The sequence below is a fragment of the Cryptomeria japonica genome, chromosome 9 (genome assembly GCF_030272615.1).
Source record: "Cryptomeria japonica chromosome 9, Sugi_1.0, whole genome shotgun sequence".
In the NCBI taxonomy this organism is placed as follows: Eukaryota; Viridiplantae; Streptophyta; class Pinopsida; order Cupressales; family Cupressaceae; genus Cryptomeria; species Cryptomeria japonica.
In genome coordinates, this window is record NC_081413.1 from 236155547 (window position 1) to 236177997 (window position 22451).

Genomic DNA, 22451 nt, shown 5'->3' on the forward strand with positions numbered 1-22451 from the left:
ACGAGCCAAGATAGGGGATAACTATCATGGGCCAATGCACAAGAAAAGAGGGTGTGTTGTACAGTTTGATGTGTGAGAGGAGAGTACTTGTGGGTCTCTGTAGGGCATCGGCCCAAGAGTAGTGCCGAGAGTGAGAGGACATTGAAGGCTATATTTGTATAAGATATGTTAGCAGATTTTTAATGTTTTCATTTGGTGGACTAAAATTTGATTATTTGATGTCAAGTAGTCTTTGTTTGCTTTTTGTATGAATTTTGAGATTGCAGGCAAAGTTTCTTACTGCAAATATATATATATATATATATATATATATATAAACTCCAATTGAGTTAAATTTGTGTTTCTAACAAAATTCATCAAATCATTTTTGACATTAAAGTTTAGTTATTCATCTAAAACAATACGATAGATCAAACTCCTAAACATCGGTATGTTTCTAACTTAAAAACAAATAAATCAATAATAACATAGCAACCATTACTCAAGAATTAAGGCAATTCAGGCAACTAGTCATAATATGCAGATATAAAATGTAGGTAACTATAAGCAAACATTCAAAATTGAGAAGTCATAATCTAGACTCCCCATGCGTATTTTCATGATGACCATATTTTTTTCTCCTAAATATACTTCCCTTTGTTGGATGATATTTTCCCTCTCATCTTGGAGGAAAAAAATCTATCCCATAACCACCTCATTAACCTAAAAAGGTAAGAAGGTAGTTAGGTAATCTAATATCATGTAAAATGTAATCATACCAACATAATTTAATTAAAATATAAAGTATGAAATTATCTTTTTATTAGACATGATCATTAAATTCATAATTTTATCATTTCACAAAATATATTCACTTGATATATTAATTAGCTAAAAGGATTGAATTAATTGGCATTCTTGTTTTCTAATCTAAAATTTAAAATGCATATTAAAATGGTAGTCTATCTAGCATGATGAAAAATAGATTTTACTATTATTTCTATTGAGAAAATCGCCTTAAGAGTTTAGATATATGTTCTACCTCTTGTTTAGAGCTATTAAAACCATTTTAGCTTTCCCCCTCTTCAAGCCCTTCATGAGATTTTTGTTCAACCTTCTCAATCTTGGGGAGTAGTTCAAGAATATCCTTCCTCCCATATAGAACTTATACTATATAGAACTCTTTTAGCTATAAGATCCCAAATATTTTACCCTTGCATGCCAAGATGATAACTAATAAAGACACATTTCACTATCATGTCCTTGAACTTTGCTTTCCTCCCCCAAGATTCACGTTCATATACCTCACAACTAATAACATAAATATGCTATATAATTATGCTCTTTTACTTATCCATATCTCTATAGGCCCTATCAATGAGAGCTAATCCAAGAGACCTCTAATCAAGTAATAATTCATATCAACCATTTTTCCTAATTTTTTTCTCTAATTTAACTCGACTAAACATACTCATAGCCCTCTCTATCAATATCCTCTTATTCTTGCTACAACTTAGTAGAGGTGCATATGGTATTATCCTATGTCTCAATTTTGTTCTACATAGAGAATGTTTTAAAGTATATGGAAAAAACTCCACATCATTATTATTGTTAAAAACCCTAATCTTCTTACTACTATAATTTTTTAAATACCCTTAAACTCTATAGATTTAACCAAACTTGAAATTTACTCCTCAAGAAATGGACCCATGTATTTTAAGAATAGTCGACTATAAAAGATATATAATAAAAACTCATTTTAAGTCCAACACCTTAAAAGATTTGTGAAAAATAGAATAACAATTAATATCATTCTAAATTCCATATATTTAGTGTTCACAAAAATTCAATTCAAGCATACTTTATCATTTAGCCCCTCATTAAGATGGTTATCGTTTAGGGTCCTTAGACCATTCTCACTTATATAGCTAATTATTTTGTGTCATAACTTTATTTCCTCTAGCTTGAATACTTTTAGATACCCAAATAGCATAATTGAAAGGAGACACAATACTCTATGTTTTCCTAAAGTTGAATGTTTAGATTTGATAGATCTCTTCACTAAAAGAATAAAACAACTATTGCACTAAATATTGTATGCATGTAGCTAAAATATGCTATCTACATAAAAAACATTAAATAATGTAATCACTCGTTGCGCCATCTGACACCCTCTACTAGAGAAAGCAACCTCCTCATCTACATCATTAAGTTTGCTAACTAATAATAGGCTTCATTCCATGAAAAAATATGTTCACTTTTTCATTAGGTAATTCAATCAATACTATATAATAACTAATAAATCTTACATTAAAATCAATACTATTGATTTCATTCAATTTTTCATTAGGGGAATCAATCAATACTATATAATAGCTAATAAATCTTACATTAAAATAATTATTATCATATGCTTTCCCTCCATCACATTTTTCATATTTTGAGAACTATCTTGAAGGTCACATAGAAGGAATATCCAAAGTCTATCAACCTATGTAATTTGATCAAGACTATATAATAGCTGATATTTCTTACATTAAAATCAGCATTATCATACTCTTTCCCTCCATCACATTTTTCATTTTTTTAAGCTAACCACGAATGTCATAGAAGGAATCTCCAAAGTCTATAAACCACACAACTTTAAATGCATGTGTTTCAATGATTATGACAAAGGCATCTCCACCACCATATTGCGAAGATATATTAGATATATCCTTAGAATGATATTGTATTTTTCACTCATTATAGCCTCTTCTAAAGCACCTAGTCTAGCTACAGTTCCAACATTCATCCATGGAATTTCTATAAGATTTGGATCTCCCATAGGATATCTATTTAGGCTTTTCTTCATTTCTATCATTATTCTTATATTTCTTCACTCCAACAAAATGGAAGGGCCTCCTCAACTTAGATTTAGAATTTTTCCGTTGCATCTTCTATGAGATTAAATAATTAAGTACTTCATGTGATCTAGGAATGTTTGAGATAATGCCCTTGATTAGTATCACCCAATTGATCCTAGGTATTTAGCAAAGACCATAAATGTTTCTTACAACAGTCCTCTTTCTACATCTTCACTATAATAGAGTAATTTAAATACAACACAATCATATGGAATGTGTTTGAATTCTCATCCATGAAGTCACCAACATTCATTCTTGAAGTCCAAATTGTGAGTATATGCCAATCTATCGTAATCTGGTGTTGTTGAAGGTGATGAGTGTCTGGATACACCCATGGAAACATTTGTGGGTTAAGGGAGCCTTGTAAAACCCTTGTTTATGTGTTAGGGATGTTTATATGTCTAGTTTGTGGTCTAGTTGTTGGTTTGTTAATGTTCTTTTTCTTTCAGCAGTGTTGTATTGTGGGTTCCAGATCCCGGTAAAATCTGAGGGTTTCGAGTCCCTTCAAAACCTGTGGGGTTTTGGGTCCCCTCAAAACCTGTTGTACGGGATTTCTAGTCCCCTCAAAGTCTATTTACCCTTAATCAAAAACATTCATTCTTGAGGTTTACAACTTCTTTCTTAGGAAAATTTTGTAAACCAATGATTTAGCCTAGCATAACTATCCTATTTTCTTCATAGGAGATTATGAGGTGGATTAAATTCATCTAAGTTCAACAAAAATAAATCTATCATGTAGATCATAATGATAACATTCACCTTTCTATTTGATAGATATCAATCAATTAGTAACATTGTAACTAGTTTGGATCTAGATATAGAAGGCAATAGATCTATTTCTACAAGCATATATCCTCTATATTGATCTTATAAGGATCAAAGTTGGTGTTTTCAAACCACTCCATATCTATCCTTGATGTTCTTTCCATTTTTTGCAACAAGATCTTATTTTATGCAAACTCCCACTCAAACAAGGATTAGATAAAAAAAAAACGTATCTAAAACATAGGACCTAAGGTCATCAAAATTCCACACTAAATTAAATTAAAGGAAAGAAAGATTTAGAATGTGCACTTCCTACACTACTCTATGAGAGGAGGTATATCAAAAATTTCAATTGGTCATACATTTACAAGCAACTAGACACCCAAAAAGTATGCCAGAATATAGTGCTTTACATGGATAAAACTATTTTGAGAGAAAAAACAGCACACTTCAAAGCAACTCAATGTATTATTTAGTAATCAATTGTTATATGATTCCTATGTGTTTGGATTAATAAAACATATATATTTTTAATAAATAAATTCTACTTAACTTTTTTATATATGTAAAAAAGTAAAAATTCATAATTAAAGAAAAAGGTGGTCGATGATAAAAATGCACAAATTATTGATTCGCTGGCGAATTCCCTGAAGGAAGTCTAATGATTCAGATCCCCTGGTACATATGGTACGAAATTTTTAACAAGCCATTCTCGATTGTATCGTTTCTTGAACTGACCGTTTCAAACATTGTAAACAGAGAAAATCCTTTATTCTTTTCATTTTTTTTATATATTTCTTACGATGATCGACATAAACTAGAGAGCGAACTTTTCATGATTCCCCTCTATAAATAGCCACTCATTTCTTCATATTTTCATATCACAGTTTTTGTGTAATGGTATAAACTAGAGCTTCAATGGCCTCTCCGAGAATAGCCTATCTTATTTTCTCCATGTTGTGCATTCTCGTATTGTTGTCTGCGGGGGAAGATACAAAGGTATTTTTTCACTCTTCTCATTCATGCTATTGGATGTTTATAAACCTCAGTAAATTAGGTTTTTAAAGTTCTGAACCATGACAGTAATGTTTTCTGACTGTGGAATTATTGTGGCAATAAGCTTTATGTGGTCTACATGGGCAACCTTCCATCACAAGCTAATGGAGATTCTCACACAGCAGCTGTGGCAATGCACCATGATATGCTTGAATCTGTGCATTCAAGGTTATTTTATATCTTACTTATGATAGTCTTTTTTGTTAGGTTAGCAGTTTTTCAATTTAAGAGGACTGTAATTGGAATTTGTTAGATAGCAATTCTAACATGACCCTACATAATTATAACGTTGATGTTAAAGCCGGGAGGCAGCCCAGGAATCTTTGAAGTATAGTTATGGGAAGAGCTTTGGTGGATTTGCAGCTATTCTTTCTCCTTCTCAAGTCCAACAACTCTCAAGTAAAATAATTTGAAAACATTTTTTTTTCTGAAAGTTGTATACAATTGGAGGTTCTAATGCATATTGTTTTTCAACTATAGAAATGGCTGGTGTGGTTTCTGTGTTTGAGAGCAAGCAACTGCAACTTCTTACCACAAGGTCATGGGATTTTATTGGCTTTCCTGCATCTGCTCAAAACTATAATTTGCCTTATCAAAGTGACATCATCATCGGTGTGATTGACACAGGTAAAATTGTCAAAACACCAGAGTTTAATCTTCTTCTTTATAACGTGTTACATATTAGTTGAAAGTGTTTTTGAATTTCACGGAGTGAATTTTTTTTTTAAATTTGATCAACATTTTTTATCATTTTCATTTTTTTGTATTGATGTTGTTTATTTTGTTCATTTTGATGATAGATCATTAGACATGATGTCAAACATTGATGAAAAAATGTATGCTGTCAAATCTAAAAATATTCTTTGTCACAGAGATGAAAAAATTCACCCCATCAAATCCAAAAACGTTTATTATCACATTAATGAAAAAACTCACCCACTCAAATCTAAAAAACATTATTTTTTTTTCAACCCACATAATATATGTTAGAAAGTTTAAGGTATTAAATTTCAGACTGTTTCAACGACGCAGGATTTGGTCCAGTGCCATCCAAATGGAAAGGCGGATGCCACACAACATCAGCTTTTCCAACCTGCAACAAGTTAATCTCATTTCTGCTCTATTTTTCTTAAATGTTAGCTATTATAGTGTTTTTTTCGCTCCAATAGAATGAAATTAGATAATCGTGCACCAGAAAAGAATACAGACGACCTGAATACACATCTAGCCAAGATATATTAAATTTCTATAGTTACACGTAAACTTCCCTGTATTACATAGCTGAAAGTATGGCTAACTTGGCAGGAAACTTGTGGGGGCAAAGTTTTATCGTAGCCATCATGTTGGACCATTAAGGGAGTTTTTGTCTCCAAGAGATGGACAACGTCATGGAACACAAACGTCTTCCATTGCTGCTGGAAATCATATAAATAATGTCAGTTTTTATGGTATTGCTCAAGGAAATGCACGAGGTGGGATCCCTGGTGCAAGGGTTGCGATGTACAAGGTTTGTTGGGTTGATGGTTGTATGGAACCAGATATTCTTGCAGCATTTGATCATGCCATCTATGATGGAGTGGACGTCATTTCTGTTTCAATTGGATTTAATCGTCCTCTTAATTATTTTGCAGATAGTATTGCCATTGATTCATTTCATGCAATGAAGAGGGGAATATTTGTATCAAATTCAGCTGGAAATTCTGGACCTGCTAAAGCATCAGTTACCAATTATTCTGCATGGTCTCTAACTGTGGCTGCAAGTACCATTGATCGTAAAATGGAATCTGAACTTCTTCTAGGAAACAACATATCTATAAAGGTAATTATTTAATATCAACCTTACTAATTTTGGGTTTTCTTCCCCATAACAAAATATGACTGCCTCACTCCTCTGATCTTTACAGGGAATTGCTGTAAACGCAAATACAATAGAGCAACCATGGTATCCTATCATAAATGGAAGGTATGTTGGTAATGTTTCTAATGGCTTTATTTAACATCAATAGGTAATTAGTGTGATTTATTAAAATGATATCAAGTTTTTACAATTGATAATGTTATTTAATATTATTATTGAAATCTAAATAAAGAATATAATTTTTTAATAATATTAAATGAAAAAGATACATAGATCAAATAAACGGCTTAAAATATAATTTTTTTAAATAATTTGAAATTGTGTAAGAAATCTCAATCATATTGTATTATATTTTAATTTTTCAGCAATTGTGACTTAAATGCTTTGAATCATATCGAAATGAAAGGAAAGATAGTTATTTGCGATGATTCTAGTGATTCCTCGGATTATACAGTTTATCTTGGTCGTGGTGCTGGTCTTATTGAAATTACAGATCAATTCAATGACATAGCTTTTGTATGGCAAAACCCTACAACAGTGATACCAACTAAGCAAGGAAAAGTTGTATTGTCTTACATCGATTCTACTACGTAATTGGTTCACATAAATTATTTTTAATAAATAATTTAATATATTAACAATTATGGTAAACTATCATTTATAATTATTGATTGCATTCTACTAGCTCTCATGTTGCACGAATTCTTAAAACAACCACTCCCAAAGCACCAGCACCCATTGTAGCTTCTTTCTCATCTCGAGGTTACAATCCAATCACGTTCAATATTCTCAAGGTAAGCCTTTTATAATGCTAACTTGAAATGTAATTTATAAATTTCACCAACTCTAAAGTGTACAAGAAAAAAATCAAAACTATTAATAGAAAAGTTTAATGAGTAGCTAAATATCATGATATATGGATCTTTTTATGGCTAGCCTGATATTACAGCACCAAGGGTTGACATTCTTGCATCTTGGACTAGAAATTCCTCACTTACTGAGAGTCTAGGAAACAGAAGGCACTATGACTTCAATATAATATCAAGAACCTCCATGTCATGTCCACACAATGCAGGAGTTGCAGGATTTGTTAAGTCATATCATAATAATTGGTCTCCTGGAGCTATCAAATCAGCTCTAATGACTACGGGTATTATTTTACTCAACCCTCTTTTAAAATGTATTATTCATGTTTATATGCTTCTAAATATTACTATTCAATTAGGAATTTATATAAACTCTTAAATTTAAATGTCTTCTTAAAGTATATAAATAAAACCACCCTTTGTATATTTATAGGGTGAATCTACCTTCGTTAACCTTGTTTATCACCCAAAAATGTTTATAATTACACTTTGAACTAAAAGTAAAAACATTATTCCAATTATCTCATAATTTAGTTCTTCTTATGTAGCATTGGTAATGGACCCAACATTAATTGGAAATGGCAATGCCAAATTTGCGTATGGGGCAGGGCAGATAAATCCTATGAAGGCAATCGATCCAGGACTTGTGTATGACATAGGTGTAGATGACTATGTCAATTTTCTTTGTAAGGAAGGCTACAATGATACCACTTTGCATTTGGTTGTAGGAAACTTCAGTAGTTGTGATTTTAAAGAGCCATCTAAAAATGGACCAAGAGAACTAAACTACCCTTCAATAATGGTTGTTGCTATCCCAAGAGAACCTATTCAAGCTAAATTTCCTAGAATTAGAAATTTAGGAACCCTTTTGAATCTTTGATTTTATCAAAAATATTAATAAATCTTATAAATGGTATTAAACTCATATTTTGCACTATGATGTGATATAAATTACAATAGTTGTTTAATATTTTATTGATCTAATAAATTTTAGATTAGTAATGCTGTGAAAATCAATCTTGATTTTAGATTATTTTAAGTTTTAATCATAGATTTGCTTAGATAACTATGTTCTCGAGTTTATATTTTTGGTGCAAAATATATATTCCTATAAATAAAGGTTAAACACAACCAAACTGCATACTCACAATGATATAAATATCAAATGAAATTTTAAATGTATTTTTTTTAATTCTTAAATCAATTATAAAAATAATATTAATTTTTTGACAATATAATGCTTATTTTTCTTAAGACGTTAAATTTTTAAACTAGCATAGTAGGTTTTGTGGTCTTGTCAATGATATTAAAAAGTGAAAGATTATAATTTTATTTTAGGCATGTGCCTAAAACACCAACATGAACATCCTTGGATTTTAAATATAAAAATATATGAATGATGAATAGTTACTTATTTCATTAAGTATTAGATCTGTGATTATGGATTAAGTACATTGAATAGCTCTAATAATAGTGAAAAAAACTAGTGAAATAATCTCAAACTTTGTTCACCCTAGGTGGTAAATATTTGTTTTGAGAGTATTATCATTAAATAAAAATAAAATATAAATGATGCATTCTAGTTGTTGTTCTAAAGGTAATAAAATAATTTAATGCATTGTTTACATATTTAATATCAATATCCATTTACATGTTCTTCTTTATTTTCACTTCTATCTTATGTACAAGACTTGTTTTTCACTTCTATCTTCAAGATATTAATTCTAAAAGGAACCTCATTCCCAATCTTCCAAAAGTAAATATATGTCTCTTTAGTATATTTATCAAATATATGTACCAACTCAAGTTACTCTAATGATCATAAAGTGTTTTTATCAAATGCTTCACTATTATGCTTCCCATATATGTAACCTTTATAATATCTCTTGGATGCAAGAACAAATATAACATCATGCACTAGATTATACATCTTAAAATAGAAATAATCTCAAAGGTTAGGTGTCAAAACCTACCATGCTCATGCAATAGAGTAATTAATGTCTAGCTCTCTTAACCATAAATTCTACTATAAATCCTCTAATTATTCTTTAATTTATTAGTTGCAACAATTTAAATAAATTATTTTTTAATCTTTAATACACACATATCCCAGTAATTTAATCTTGTATCCTTCTATTTAGTAATTAATCTCATCTACAATTGTTTGTTTTTCATTTTGAGAGAATACAAATTTTATCAAATTATATTATCCTTGAATCTAATTATTGCACTAAATCATCATCAAGCACACAATCTAATGATTCCCCATTATGTCTATGAAATGAATCTATCTCTTCAGTTACCAATGTGATTATGATATTAAAAATCACATATGATGCCTTCAATATCTCAATATTTAAAATTATCATGTCACTACTATCACCATCACCCAAATTATATGTTATTGTCATGTTTGCAAGAAACTCATCAACTTGGTTGTTAATTTCAATCTAGATTTTGTAAGGTAAAGTAAATATTATATATTTTTATAGCTTTCAAACATCTTACAAACAAAACATTTTCCATTGAACTCTAACTCATCTTACTTATAAATTATCCTATCATATTGGAGCTATTTTATCGATCCACTTTCCTTTATCCTTTCTCTCACATTTTAAAATTTGAGCATTCTTCTCCTAAATTTTTCTTCCACCCAAAATGTAAACCCTTCAATGTAAATAAAATAAATTATAAGGATAATAGAACAAGAATATTTAGCCATTTCAATATATTTTTTATTTAATGTCCTTTACTTGAATTCCTAGTTATGTAGTTTATTGTAATCCTTCATGACATTTAATAAGTTAGTATATTATATATTAACTTCTTTAGTGTTGGGAAATAATTTTACTTATGATGATCCATGCAAGTCTTCTCATAAAGAACCAAACTTAGCCATATAATCTTTCATCTTATCATCTAAACTTAAGAATATCTATTTCCACAATTAGATTCACTGAATGAGAGGTCTCACTAATATTATACATTCTCTATTGTTTCTTCTAAATATAGCATAGATTATCACAATTAATGAGCGACATCTTGATTTCAGGAGCAACATAAATCAAAATAATTCCTTAACCTTTCTATCAATTCAATCCGTGATGAAACAATGCCAAACTATTGTTAGGAAAATGAATTGTAGCTATATCCTATATAAAAGTATCCCAAAATGTATGTTCCAACAAAAGAGTTTTCATGGCACATTTTGATTTATACCATCTCTTTGTCAATGATAACCAAATAATCTAGGTGGTAATGTCTAGGTGTTACAATTTTAAATTTTGTATGGTTTTCCATTATAATTGCTAATAGAAATCATCATAGCTTCAACATTAACTCTCAAAAATTTTGATATATAAATAATTTATATGAAGAAAACTAGTGAATATACCACACCTTCCTAGATAATAATTATTGTTTCGGATATGCAAAAGAGTAATCCTCTCAATAAATTAAACCTCTTAATACAACCTCTAGTAGATTTTTTAAGATATGAAGATATTTGAGAAGTTAAGTTCTACATGATAGAGTAATGTGGCATAGGCTAATCTAAATTGTAACTTGCTTTAAAATTATTATTACTATTAGTCATGACTCTATTCCTACAATATAAGACATTTGTATCTAATGGTTGCAACTAGCCCAACACCTCAAATTTAACAATGATAAACATCTACATAAAGGTATAAGATTTTTGTGTGATTATCGTCATGGACCTTGAAGATGCAAAGGAGAAGCTTGAGCTATCATCCATTTATCTTCCCTTTACTTTTTTGGTATAAAGATGAATTGATTATGTAATTTATTTATTCACAATGTTGTTAAAGGTGCAATGAATTGTACTTGCACCTATTAAATTTGAAATCATTTGCTCGTACATCTATAAATGTGTCAATTTTCCATATGTTTACAGTCTATAATTATAAATTTCTATCAAACTGGTATAATCTGAGTTAGTGACAATAAATTAGACTTATGTGTTATGACATTTGGATCCATTTTTTTACTTTGTCGTAATGTTAGTTAAATACCTTTATCAATTTTAAGACCTTCATTAGGATTACCTATCAATTCTAGTGGAGCTCAAAGCATTGAAGACAACATATAGTCTAGTCTCATTGGCATTTTCAAATCCTTGGTGCAATAATATGATTTTCATCTTACTATGATTGAATTGAACTCCAACTCTAGTTCTTGTGTCATCCCTTAGACCTGATAATAAAAAGAAAAAAGAACCAATAGAAACATGTAAAATTATGACCAATAACCTTATTTCACATCCAATGAATGCATTATTTTATTCCAACCAACTCGACCTCAAAACAACATCATTTTTACCTAATATTAAAAAATAAAAATGATATTTAGTTTCATATTTGTCATATTTAAATCCTATTTTTTTTTAATTATTGGATTAGTATGATATAGAATTCTATTGTTAAAAATTTCTACTCCTATCAACTAAATATGTTTATTTTTATCAAGGAGAAATGAACTTATTGCCACTTATAAAATAACTATTAAAAATAAGGTTCTAACTATTAATTGGACAATTAATCTCTACTAAGGAAATATAATAGTGAAAAGTACATCTATTCATAGAAGTATAAATGATCATTTATGATTGTGATTCATATTTTTTATAGTTGTTTCAATGGTACAAAATTATTGTTACACTATAAGGACGAATTCCTTTACATAAAGATTTCCACTATAGTTTTAAAACTTTATTTCTTATGATTCCTTATTTTTAGATTGATGAGTATTATTATTACTCTTTTAAGATGAATCGGTTATGGAGAATTGACATATTTGTTATTCTACAATAAGTATTATCTTGTTTTGTTTAATTTCTACAGGTTTTCGTTCATACTTGATAACCATTATAATCCCTTCTAGTATCTTCTTTTATCTACTATACATTTTTATGTTTTTATCAATTTTCTATGTTATATATGCAACACCATCTATCAATTAATATTTTCAAACTATAAGTTCACTTTCTATTTGACCCATTAATTATTTATGAGTTTAATTTTGTGAACTCTCACTTATGTGAAAGAGACGTGAGATTTAACCTTTTAGCATCCTATTTATATTCATTTATTATTCACATTATATTTTTTAATTTAAAGGATGAATTTATATTATAATAGCTCCTTGAATCTCTTCCATTAAGAAGAAATTTTTAAGTTTTTAATTTAACAGATCAAGTTCTTTCTTGCTAGTTTAATTTAATGATCAATTTTTAAGTACCAAGTGTAAACATAATACTCTTATAGGTTAATTAATAATACTTTAAATATTTTTTCCAATTCGAACTTCCCCATTATGACTGGATAATTTTATTCTTCAAAAAAAGCTATCTATAAAATTGGATACACGATACAAAATAAGAAACAAAAACTCAAAAAATACATACTTTTTCTTCCTAATGATACATTTACAAATAATACAAGGTTCATTGAATGGGGGGGAGAGGGGACTTTGTCTAATAGGGATGAACATAGTATCACAAAAAAAAGCACTTGTAAATAGAAACTCCCTTAAGGGGATTCAACACCTCCATAAATTTTACAACCTTTCCAACATATACCACACTATTTCTCCACATTTTTATTCAAAAGAATTAGGAGTACTCATACCCATAATATCTCCTTCTCAAAGAGGAAAATGCATCTCCTTAGATGTTTCACACGTCCCCCACCCCACATGGGTTTCTCTCATCAACTTGGGGGAGCTGAACCCTTCACATACCTATCCCAAACACAAGAAAGGACACAACAAAAAAAAAGAACACATACAAGATCTCTATTAACACATTTACAATAAAATGTTATGTTGCATTCTAAGAGAAATGGTCCTACCTCAAAAGAAAACTTTCACAAGATGAAGAGGGCTTGATGAATATTTCTCCAAGGCTCCTCTAAGCCCTTCCACAAAGCCTACAAGACTCCCAAGATAAAAATTCCCAAAAATAGATGCAAAAATGAAAAAATAATCCATATAAAGACTCCAAGAAGGGTATAAGTAATTGATCTCATATCACCTCCCTTCCTCAAATGAGGAGATGACACATGGATCTCAATCAGGTCTCCTCTCTTTTCCTCTCACATGCACCTAATGCTAGGTGGTCGCCAAAAATGATTATTGGAATGATAGGTGTACATTTTTACACTCTTCACCAAGGGGGTCAGGTTAATCACACATGAATTTGAGAGAGTGGGTTTGAAGTGACACATCATTTGCCTTCACCAATGAATTAGAATTTCTTCACCCTCTTCCTAGTGGATTTGTGAAGAATAAAATCATGGCCCTAAAAACACTCAAAAAGAGAGGGAAAGTACACAATAATTTATAAAATCTATTCAAAGAAAATCTAAGTTTTTACAACAAGGATGCCACTTGGAGTAGACCTAATAACTCTTCAAACATTAGAACAACACAAAAAAATATGTTTACAACATAAAAATATATTTACAACACAAAAGGCATCACATTACAATAATTATTACAATTACAAACCTTAGTCCCCTTCATGGACTAAGGTTAAGGCTTCATTGGGAATCACACAAGTAGGGATTTTTTAAGGACCTCTAATTTCCATTGGCCATGAAAATATTATGCACACTCAAAGGTAAACAATAATGTTTCCGATATGATAGCCAAAGAAACTTGAATTAAAATGTACATGATAATATACACAATGACAATCCAATTCTCCACAATGCAACATCATATTGACATATGATTATTTCCTAATTTTTTAACCAAAACTCATATGAAATTTATAGATAATATATGTTACTTCTAATCAATTGAGAACTAATGATTCATAGCATAATTGAATTTATTTTTAGAAATCAAAACATCAATTAACTCACAATTTACTTGTGTAGAAATTAAGATACCCAATTAACCATATCAATAATATCCTCATCATATTCATATATAAAAATTAACTACTATATGCACAAAACCAACATCTAAAAAAGTGTAGTAACATGATTATGTATCCATAATAGTAATAAACAATACTCATAGGGTGTCAAAATAATGGTAGGTACAATAGTGCTATTGTCAAATCCACCAAAGGGTGGGCCTTGAATGTATTTGATAAAAAAAAATTGTAAGATAATAGAATGTGTTATTTTGTTAAAAATATTAATAATGATGGATTCCATAGTCTATTTTATCTCTAATAATTTATTTGTATGTGTCATCATATTGTTCACCTATCCAATATTTTGACACAAATATAAAAAATTTATTAAATAAAAAAACCTAAACTTACCCACAAAAGAAGTTATACTGTATACTCTAAGGGAGAATGCATATGAGAAAACAAAACAATAATTATGGTTTTACAACTTTATTTGCCTCCCATAGGGTTGGAACTCTAGTGACACATTTCAAGAAATTGAGAGTCGTGCTAGCAATTTTCCTATGCTCTCACCCACATTATAGAGATCTTGATACAACATATGGAATACACAAATCTATTTTAAAGCCATTACTAAACTACCATGAAGCATGTCCAAACAAGAATTTATGCCCTCTTACTACTTTAATAAGGATAGTATCCAAACTATTAAGGAGAATTATTTGCCCGACAACCACTAGTCTACAAATATTATGATATTTTCTGAGTTTTAACAGCTTTCTTAAATTTTGTTATGTCACTAAGTTACGAAAGGTTGTTCAACTCATCCTAGAAAGTATTTACACACATTGATCTCCATCTTGCTAGAAATCTAGAACCTTGAAATTATGGTTGGCATGTTATAAAAGGAAATAACATGATGAACTCATTATTATTCAAGCATACTTTTTCTTGATTACAATTTGAAGATCACATTCAAGATTTCCCAACTGTCACTGAGAAGAAATACTGGAATAAACCAATATGACTTATAAAAAAAAATTAACATTAAGAGTTAGCTCATAGAAGTTACTAATCATCCACTTGTATGGTAAGGAAAGCTTTGAATCACTGGCTTCAATGTTTAGGACATGATTTAACAATGGTCATGTATTTGATGCATTAAGTATAAAGAGATATTCAAGTTGTGAGGTGTCAAAGTTGGCTAGAAAATGAGATGTCTTATTTGCTTCTTTGTAAGCATATTGGATGAAATAATTTGACATTGAATTCAAAACTTGAGAAAAAATTATTAAGGATATTATTAATCTTTTAGATAGGGGAATTTCACTTTGTTGAATAGTGTTGATATATAATCATCAAATCTCTTTCAATTTGAACTTTATTGGTATTAAATTCCTTGCATATTATAACCTAGGAAGAAGAGCATACAATTATGTTAAGAAGTTCATTCTAATAGTCAAATTTTTTAAGGTCTCCAAAACTTGCTTCCCATTTGAATCTCTAATAATGCACCTTGCTCCTACAACCCTATCCTTTAGTTTCTCCATCAAAGTTTAGCTTCATTATACTAGCTAGGGGAGAAAGCCATGTGGATCTAGCTTGAGAATATCCCTTAAAGATCCATGAATCGGGGGATTTTATTCTTGTTTTATTATTTTTCATTTTATTCTTTAATACATCCATTATGTGTTATTTATAGTTATTATATTTATTACAATTATTATATTTATTACAAAAGTTACTAATTTTTATAATAAAAAATAAATAAACTACAAGAATCGAGTTAGCCCCCCTATAATATAAATTGTGCTAGGTATGCTTTTTAACATGATCGATAACACTAGTGTGCCATGCCATTCAGTACCATACAAACAGGGGTAGTGGACTTTGTGACCTCTTGCCAACAACACGATATTTTACTCACATCAAGCAAGGGGCCCCACACTTTGTATAATAATTAATATTAGTCATTTTTGTTATTTTTAATTTTTTAAATTAAGTATTCTTTAATAATTTCACTTTTCTTTTCTTGTGATGTTTCTATTAATTTCACATTGACTATCTTTAAATATCATGACATAGCAGCTCTTAATTGATTAGAAGTAACAGATATTATCTAGTAATAAGTGTTAGTTTGTTAGTTTGGTAGCTTGGACAGCTGTTTGTCCATTTGCTAAATAATTAGTAAATAATTGTTTGCTAACAAATGTAGTTAGAGTTCAAACAATTTTTATTAATTATTTGACTCTTTTTAGAAACTTCTAGCAACCAATTTGGTTAGGGTTGTTTGTTGTTTTTAATCTTAGCCATTGGTTGAGAATTAATCTCGGTCGTTGGTTTTCCAACGAGAGTAGTATATAAGGGGGTCAGGGGGCATTTGGAAAACAATGAATTCTGTCGAAAAACTTGCAGTGTTAGCAAGGGCGCAATGATAGCATTGGGATAGTAGCGGGGTGGAATCTCAGCAGGAGAAATTGGGAGGTCGTCGAAGCTCTGCCAGTTGAGGCAAGCAATATTTGTATCTCTTGATTTGTTGTAGTTAATATATATTCCTCATCTGCAGTACTGGTTTTCCCTTTGGGGTTTTTCCAGGGACAATTATCCAAAAATATTGTGTTCATTGTGTTGCGCATTTTTTATGAGTTTTTGAAATTGCAGTTGTGTTATTTTCCAATATTTGTTGCTCAAATAATCTATCAAAGATAGCAGGATAATAATCAGTAATTGTAATAGATTTTTCATATGGTATCAGAGCTAAGTTAAGGGTAGAAGAGATTTACCCTAGGCGAAGGAAACTGAGGGTTTATAAAACCTAGTTTAACCTCTTTAGAATTTTTATTTGCTTTAACCTTTGAGATGGCCTCAATTGGTTTAAGAGATCAAAACAGATTGGATGGAGCCTCTAATTTTGGTGTCTGGAAAGCCAGAATCTCTTTACTGCTAGAAGAGAATGGTATCAAGGAATATGTCACCACTGTTGTGACTATACCTATAGATGCAACACATCTTGTAGCATACAAGAAGGGTGATTCCAAGGCGAGGAGGCTAATCCTTGATGGTTTCAAGGACTATATAGCTCCACATATTGTAGAGTTATATATTGCAAAGAAGATGTGGGACGCCATTTTGAATCTGTACCAGAATGCTACCACTAATCGGAAGCTGATTCTCAGAGAAAAGTTGAGGAATACCCGAATGAATAAGGGAGAAGATGTGACGAGTTACCTCACCAGACTCAGACTTGTGAAGGATGAGTTAGCGGTTGTTGGAGATAAACCAAGTGATGATGAGCTGGTACGAATAGCCCTAAATGGGTTTTCTAAGCAGTTGGATGTCTTTTTTCAAGTTGTTAATGGGCGAGACACCTTACTAATTTGGGATAGACTTTGGAGTGACTTCACTCAGGAGGAGCTTAAACTAAGCCTTGTCAATGGAGCCAACAATAAGAGTCAAAAAAGTGAGGTAGAACAGGAGAATGTTGCCCTAGCGAGTAAAGGAAAAGCAAAGAAGGGGTCCAGCAAAGGATCAAATTCACAAGGTGAGAAGAAGAAGAAAGACTTGTTGAAGATCAATTGCTACAGCTATCACAAGTTTGGCCACTATGTCAACGATTTCCCAGAAAGGAAGAAGAATGAAAAGAAAGGAAAGAAGCAAGTTGCAGCTTCAGCAAGTGCAGATGAGCTCTCGAATAGAATGGAAGATGAGTTTGCACTCATAGCGTGTATGGTTAGCTCAACCTCATAGAGTGTTTGGTACATAGATAGTGGGGTGTCATTTCATATGACAGGAGTTATATAATTCATCTCCAGTTATAAGGAGGAGAGAACCAGAATCCAAATCTCTATGGGAAACATGTCCAAACTCAACTCAGTTGGGAAAGGGACTATTCAGTTTCAGAGGGAGAATGGTAAGATGATGCCTCTTCATGATGTGTTGCATGTTCTAGGCTTAGGGATGAATTTTATTTCTGTATTTTTCCTTCAGGACAAAGGGTACAATGTACTCTTTAGAGGGGCACATGTATTGATTAAGCATAAGGATTGGAAATCACCCATAGCTATTGGAGTTAGGAGCGGTCGGCTTTATAGGCTGCAGTTTGATATTTCTAAGGCACTCATGAGTAGTAACAATATTAGAGATCAAGGAGAGCTATGGCATAGGAGAATGGGTCATATACATCATGGAGCACTTAATTTGCTTCGTCAGACAGTGGCAAGTGTTCCAGAGGTGAGCATAGAGCATGATGATGTATGTAAGGGATGTGTGTTGGGGAAGTTTGTGAAAGCAACTTTTCCAAGGAGTGATACTAAATCCAAGGTTGTTCTTGATCTAGTACATTCAGATGTATGTGGACCAATGTCGATGAAATCTCTCAAAGGATACAAATACTATGCTACTTTTATTGATGATTTCTCTAAGAAGACCTTGATATACTTCTTGAAGACCAAGGATGAGGTTTTCAATTGCTTCCAAGAGTTCAAGGCTCTTGTGGAGAACTTGATAAGAAGGAAGATAAAGTTTCTTCAGCCAAACAATGGAGGCGAGTACAAAGGGAATGAATTCCAGGAGTTATGTACCAAAGAAGGAATCAAGAAAGAGTGGATTGTTCCTTACAATCCACATTAGAATGGAGTTGCTGAGAGGAAGAATCGGTCTATTTCAGAGGTAGCTAGGTCTATGTTGCATGACCAGGATATGCCTCATTATCTGTGGGCAGAGGCATGTAGTATAGCAGTATACATACAGATTAGGGTTCCACATAAGGTGCTAGGGAAGATGACACCAGAGGAAGCATTCACTGGGAAGAAGCTAGATGTTCATCACTTCAGGATCTTTGGGAGTTTGGCATATTGTCACATTCGAAAGGATACACATACCAAGTTAGATCAGACTACAAAAAGAGGGTACTTTGTGGGGTATAGTGAAACCTCAAAGGCATATCGGATATTCATTCCAGGGACCAGACGGATTATTGTTCGATGTAATGTCAAGTTCATGGAGGACAAGGCATTTAGAAGGTCCAGAGATTTGCCAGCAGATGATCAGAGTGAGCAGCCAACACAAGCTCCAAGGATCACTCAATTGAATCAAGGTCAGCAAAGCTCTAGTATAGTTACTAGTACAAGCATAGGCTCAGGAGGTGAGAGTTCTCAGAGTATGGAGCAACAGGTGCAAGAAGAGATTCATCAAGAAGACATGGAGGTTGATATGTCATCTTCTACAGTTGGCAGAAATAACTGTGAGGTTCAGCAGACACAAAGAAATACTTAGGCGTTAGTTGGTACTCCTAGGAGTAGTAGACAACAGAGCCAACCAGCCAAGTTTGATGAGTATGTTGCACTAGTTAGTCAGTTGGTAGATAGTGAACCTTCTAGCTATCAGGAGGCTGCACAACATCAAGTGTGGCAAGATGTTATAGTTGAGGAGTATACTTCAATTATGCAGAATGATGTTTGGGAGGTAGTGCCTAGACCAATGGATAGAGTTGTGGTTGGATCAAGTTGGATCTATAAGATCAAGCATGGTGCAAATGGTAGCATCGAGAAATTCAAGGCAAGGTTTGTGGCAAAAGGGTTCTCTCAAAAGGAGGGAATAGACTATGAGGAGACATTTTCTCCAGTTGCAGAGATAGAGACAGATACAGACATTTGAGACAAAGACAGACAGACAGAGATAGAGATAGAGACAGAGATAGAGATAGACAGATAGAGATAGAGATGGATACAGAGATAGAGACAAAGATAGAGACAGAGATAGAAATAGAGATAAAGAGAGGAGAAGAAGGGGAGAGAGAGAGAGAGAGAGAGGGAAGGGGAAGGGAGAGAGAGAGAGGGGGGAAGGGAGAGAGAGAGAGAGGGGGGTAAGGGAGAGAGAGGGAGAGAGGGGGGGAAGGGGTCATATTGTGTCATATGACCCCTTAGAACACCATATGACCCCTTAGGTGTCAAAGTTTTGTAAGCAATATTGTTAGTGATTTTTAATATTGTAATAATGGTTCATCTTGCCACCTTATAACACACTATGACCCCTTATGACATCGTATGGTGTTATTAGGGGTCATATGGTGTCCTAAGGGGTCATGGGATACCATATGACCCCTTATGACACCATATTGGGTCATTATGGGTTCTATGGTGCCCTAAGGGGTCATATTGTGTCCTACAACCCCTTAGGACACCATATGACCCCTTACGATACTAAATTGTATTGTTATGGGTCATGTTGTGTCCTAAGGGGTCATATTGTGTCATATGACCCCTTTAAGACACCATAAGATCCTTTACGACTCTATACAGTGTCGTTATGGGCCATATGACCCCTTATGACAACATATGGTGTCGTTATGGGTCATATGGTGTCCTAAGAGGTCATGGGATACCATATGACCCCCAAGGACAACATATGGCCCCTTATAACAACAGATTGGGTCGTTATGGATCCTATGGTGTCCTAAGGGGTCATATTGTGTCCTACGACCCCTTGAGACACCATATGACACCAAATTGTGTCGTTATGGGTCATATTGTGTCTTGAGGGGTCATATTGTGCCATATGACCCCTTTAAGACACCATATGACCCCTTAGGACACAATATGACCCTTTACAACTCTATACGGTATCGTTATGGGTCATATGACCCCTTATGACACCATATGGTGTCGTTAGGGGTCATATAGTGTCCTAAGCAGTCATGGGATATCATATGACTCCTAAGGACAACATATGACCCCTTATGACACCATATTGGGTCATTATGGGTCCTATGGTGTCCTAAGGGGTCATATTATGTCCTACGACCCCGTAGGACACCATATGACCCCTTAAGACACTAAATTGTGTTGTTATGGGTCATATTGTGTCCTAAGGGATCATATTATGTCATATGACCCCTTTAAGACACCATATGACCCCTTAGGACACAATATGACCCTTTACAACTCTATACGGTCTTGTTATGGGTCATGACCCCTTATGACACCATATGGTGTCGTTAGGGGTCATATGGTGTCCTAAGGGGTCATGGGATACCATATGACCCTTATGGACAATATATAACCCCTTATGACACCATATTCAATCATTATGGGTCGTATGGTGTCCTAGGGTGTCATATTGTGTCCTATGACCCCTTAGGACACCATATGACCCCCTTATGGCACTAAATTATTTTGTTATGAGTCATATTGTGTCCTAAGGGGTCATATTGTGTCATATGACCCCTTAAGACATAATATAACCCATAACGACTCAATATGGTGTCATAAGGGGTCATATGTTATCCTTAGGGGTCATATGGTATCCCATGACCCCTTAGGACACCATGTGACACCATATGGTGTCATAAGGGGTCATGAGGGGTCGTATGACCCATAATGACACTGTATAGTCACAAAGGGTCATATTGTGTCCTAAAGGGTCATATTGTATCATATGACCCCTTTAAGACACCATATGACCCCTTGGGACACAATATGACACCACATTGGGTCGTTATGGGTCCTAAGGGGTCATATGACCCCTCTCCCTCTCCCTTGGTCTCTCTCTCTCCCTCTCCCCTAATCTCTCTCTCTCTCTCTCCCCCTCTCCCCTAATCTTTCTCTCTATCGCCCCCTTTCCCATAATCTCTCTCCCTCTCCCTTAATCTCTCCCCCTCTTCCCTCCCCCCTCCCCCCTCTCTCCCCTAATCTCTCTCTGTCCCTCTCCCCTAATATTTCTCTCTCTCCTTCTTTCCCCTAATCTCTCTCTCTCTCTCTCTCTCTCTCTCTCTCTCTCTCTCTCTCTCTCTCTCTCTCATAATCTCTCTCTCTCCCCCTCTCCCCTAATATCTCTCTCTCCCCCCAATCTCTCTCTCCCTCTCCCCTAATATCTCTCTCTCTAAAATATGAGTACTCAAATCGGATATCTGATTTTATCAGATATCCAATTTTTGCCATTGCCATTAATGTGGCAACAATTAAAAAAAAGGCGACAATGGGAATTATTTTTGGGACCCCAAATTTATGCATTAAAATCGGATATCCAATTTTTTGTAAATAAAAAGGAGCCTTGTGGGCCATTTTGTGGATTCCAATGGCCCAAATTCTTCACATTCTGGTTTATGTCGACAATCACAGGTTTTCAGACAGGTTGAG

General features: G+C 32.8%; 1 protein-coding gene across 1 annotated transcript; it reads left to right on the forward strand.

Annotated features, from left to right (window-relative positions):
- Positions 1–4568: 4568 nt before the first annotated feature.
- On the forward strand, positions 4569–8310 carry LOC131076968 (subtilisin-like protease SBT4.14). The gene is made up of 11 exons (XM_059211568.1): positions 4569–4649; positions 4771–4874; positions 5008–5105; positions 5187–5333; positions 5739–5808; positions 6012–6525; positions 6611–6669; positions 6930–7154; positions 7250–7358; positions 7501–7714; positions 7979–8310. Exons 1-11 carry the CDS (start codon positions 4569–4571, stop codon positions 8308–8310), a joined length of 1953 nt encoding a protein of 650 aa, XP_059067551.1.
- Positions 8311–22451: the final 14141 nt, after the last annotated feature.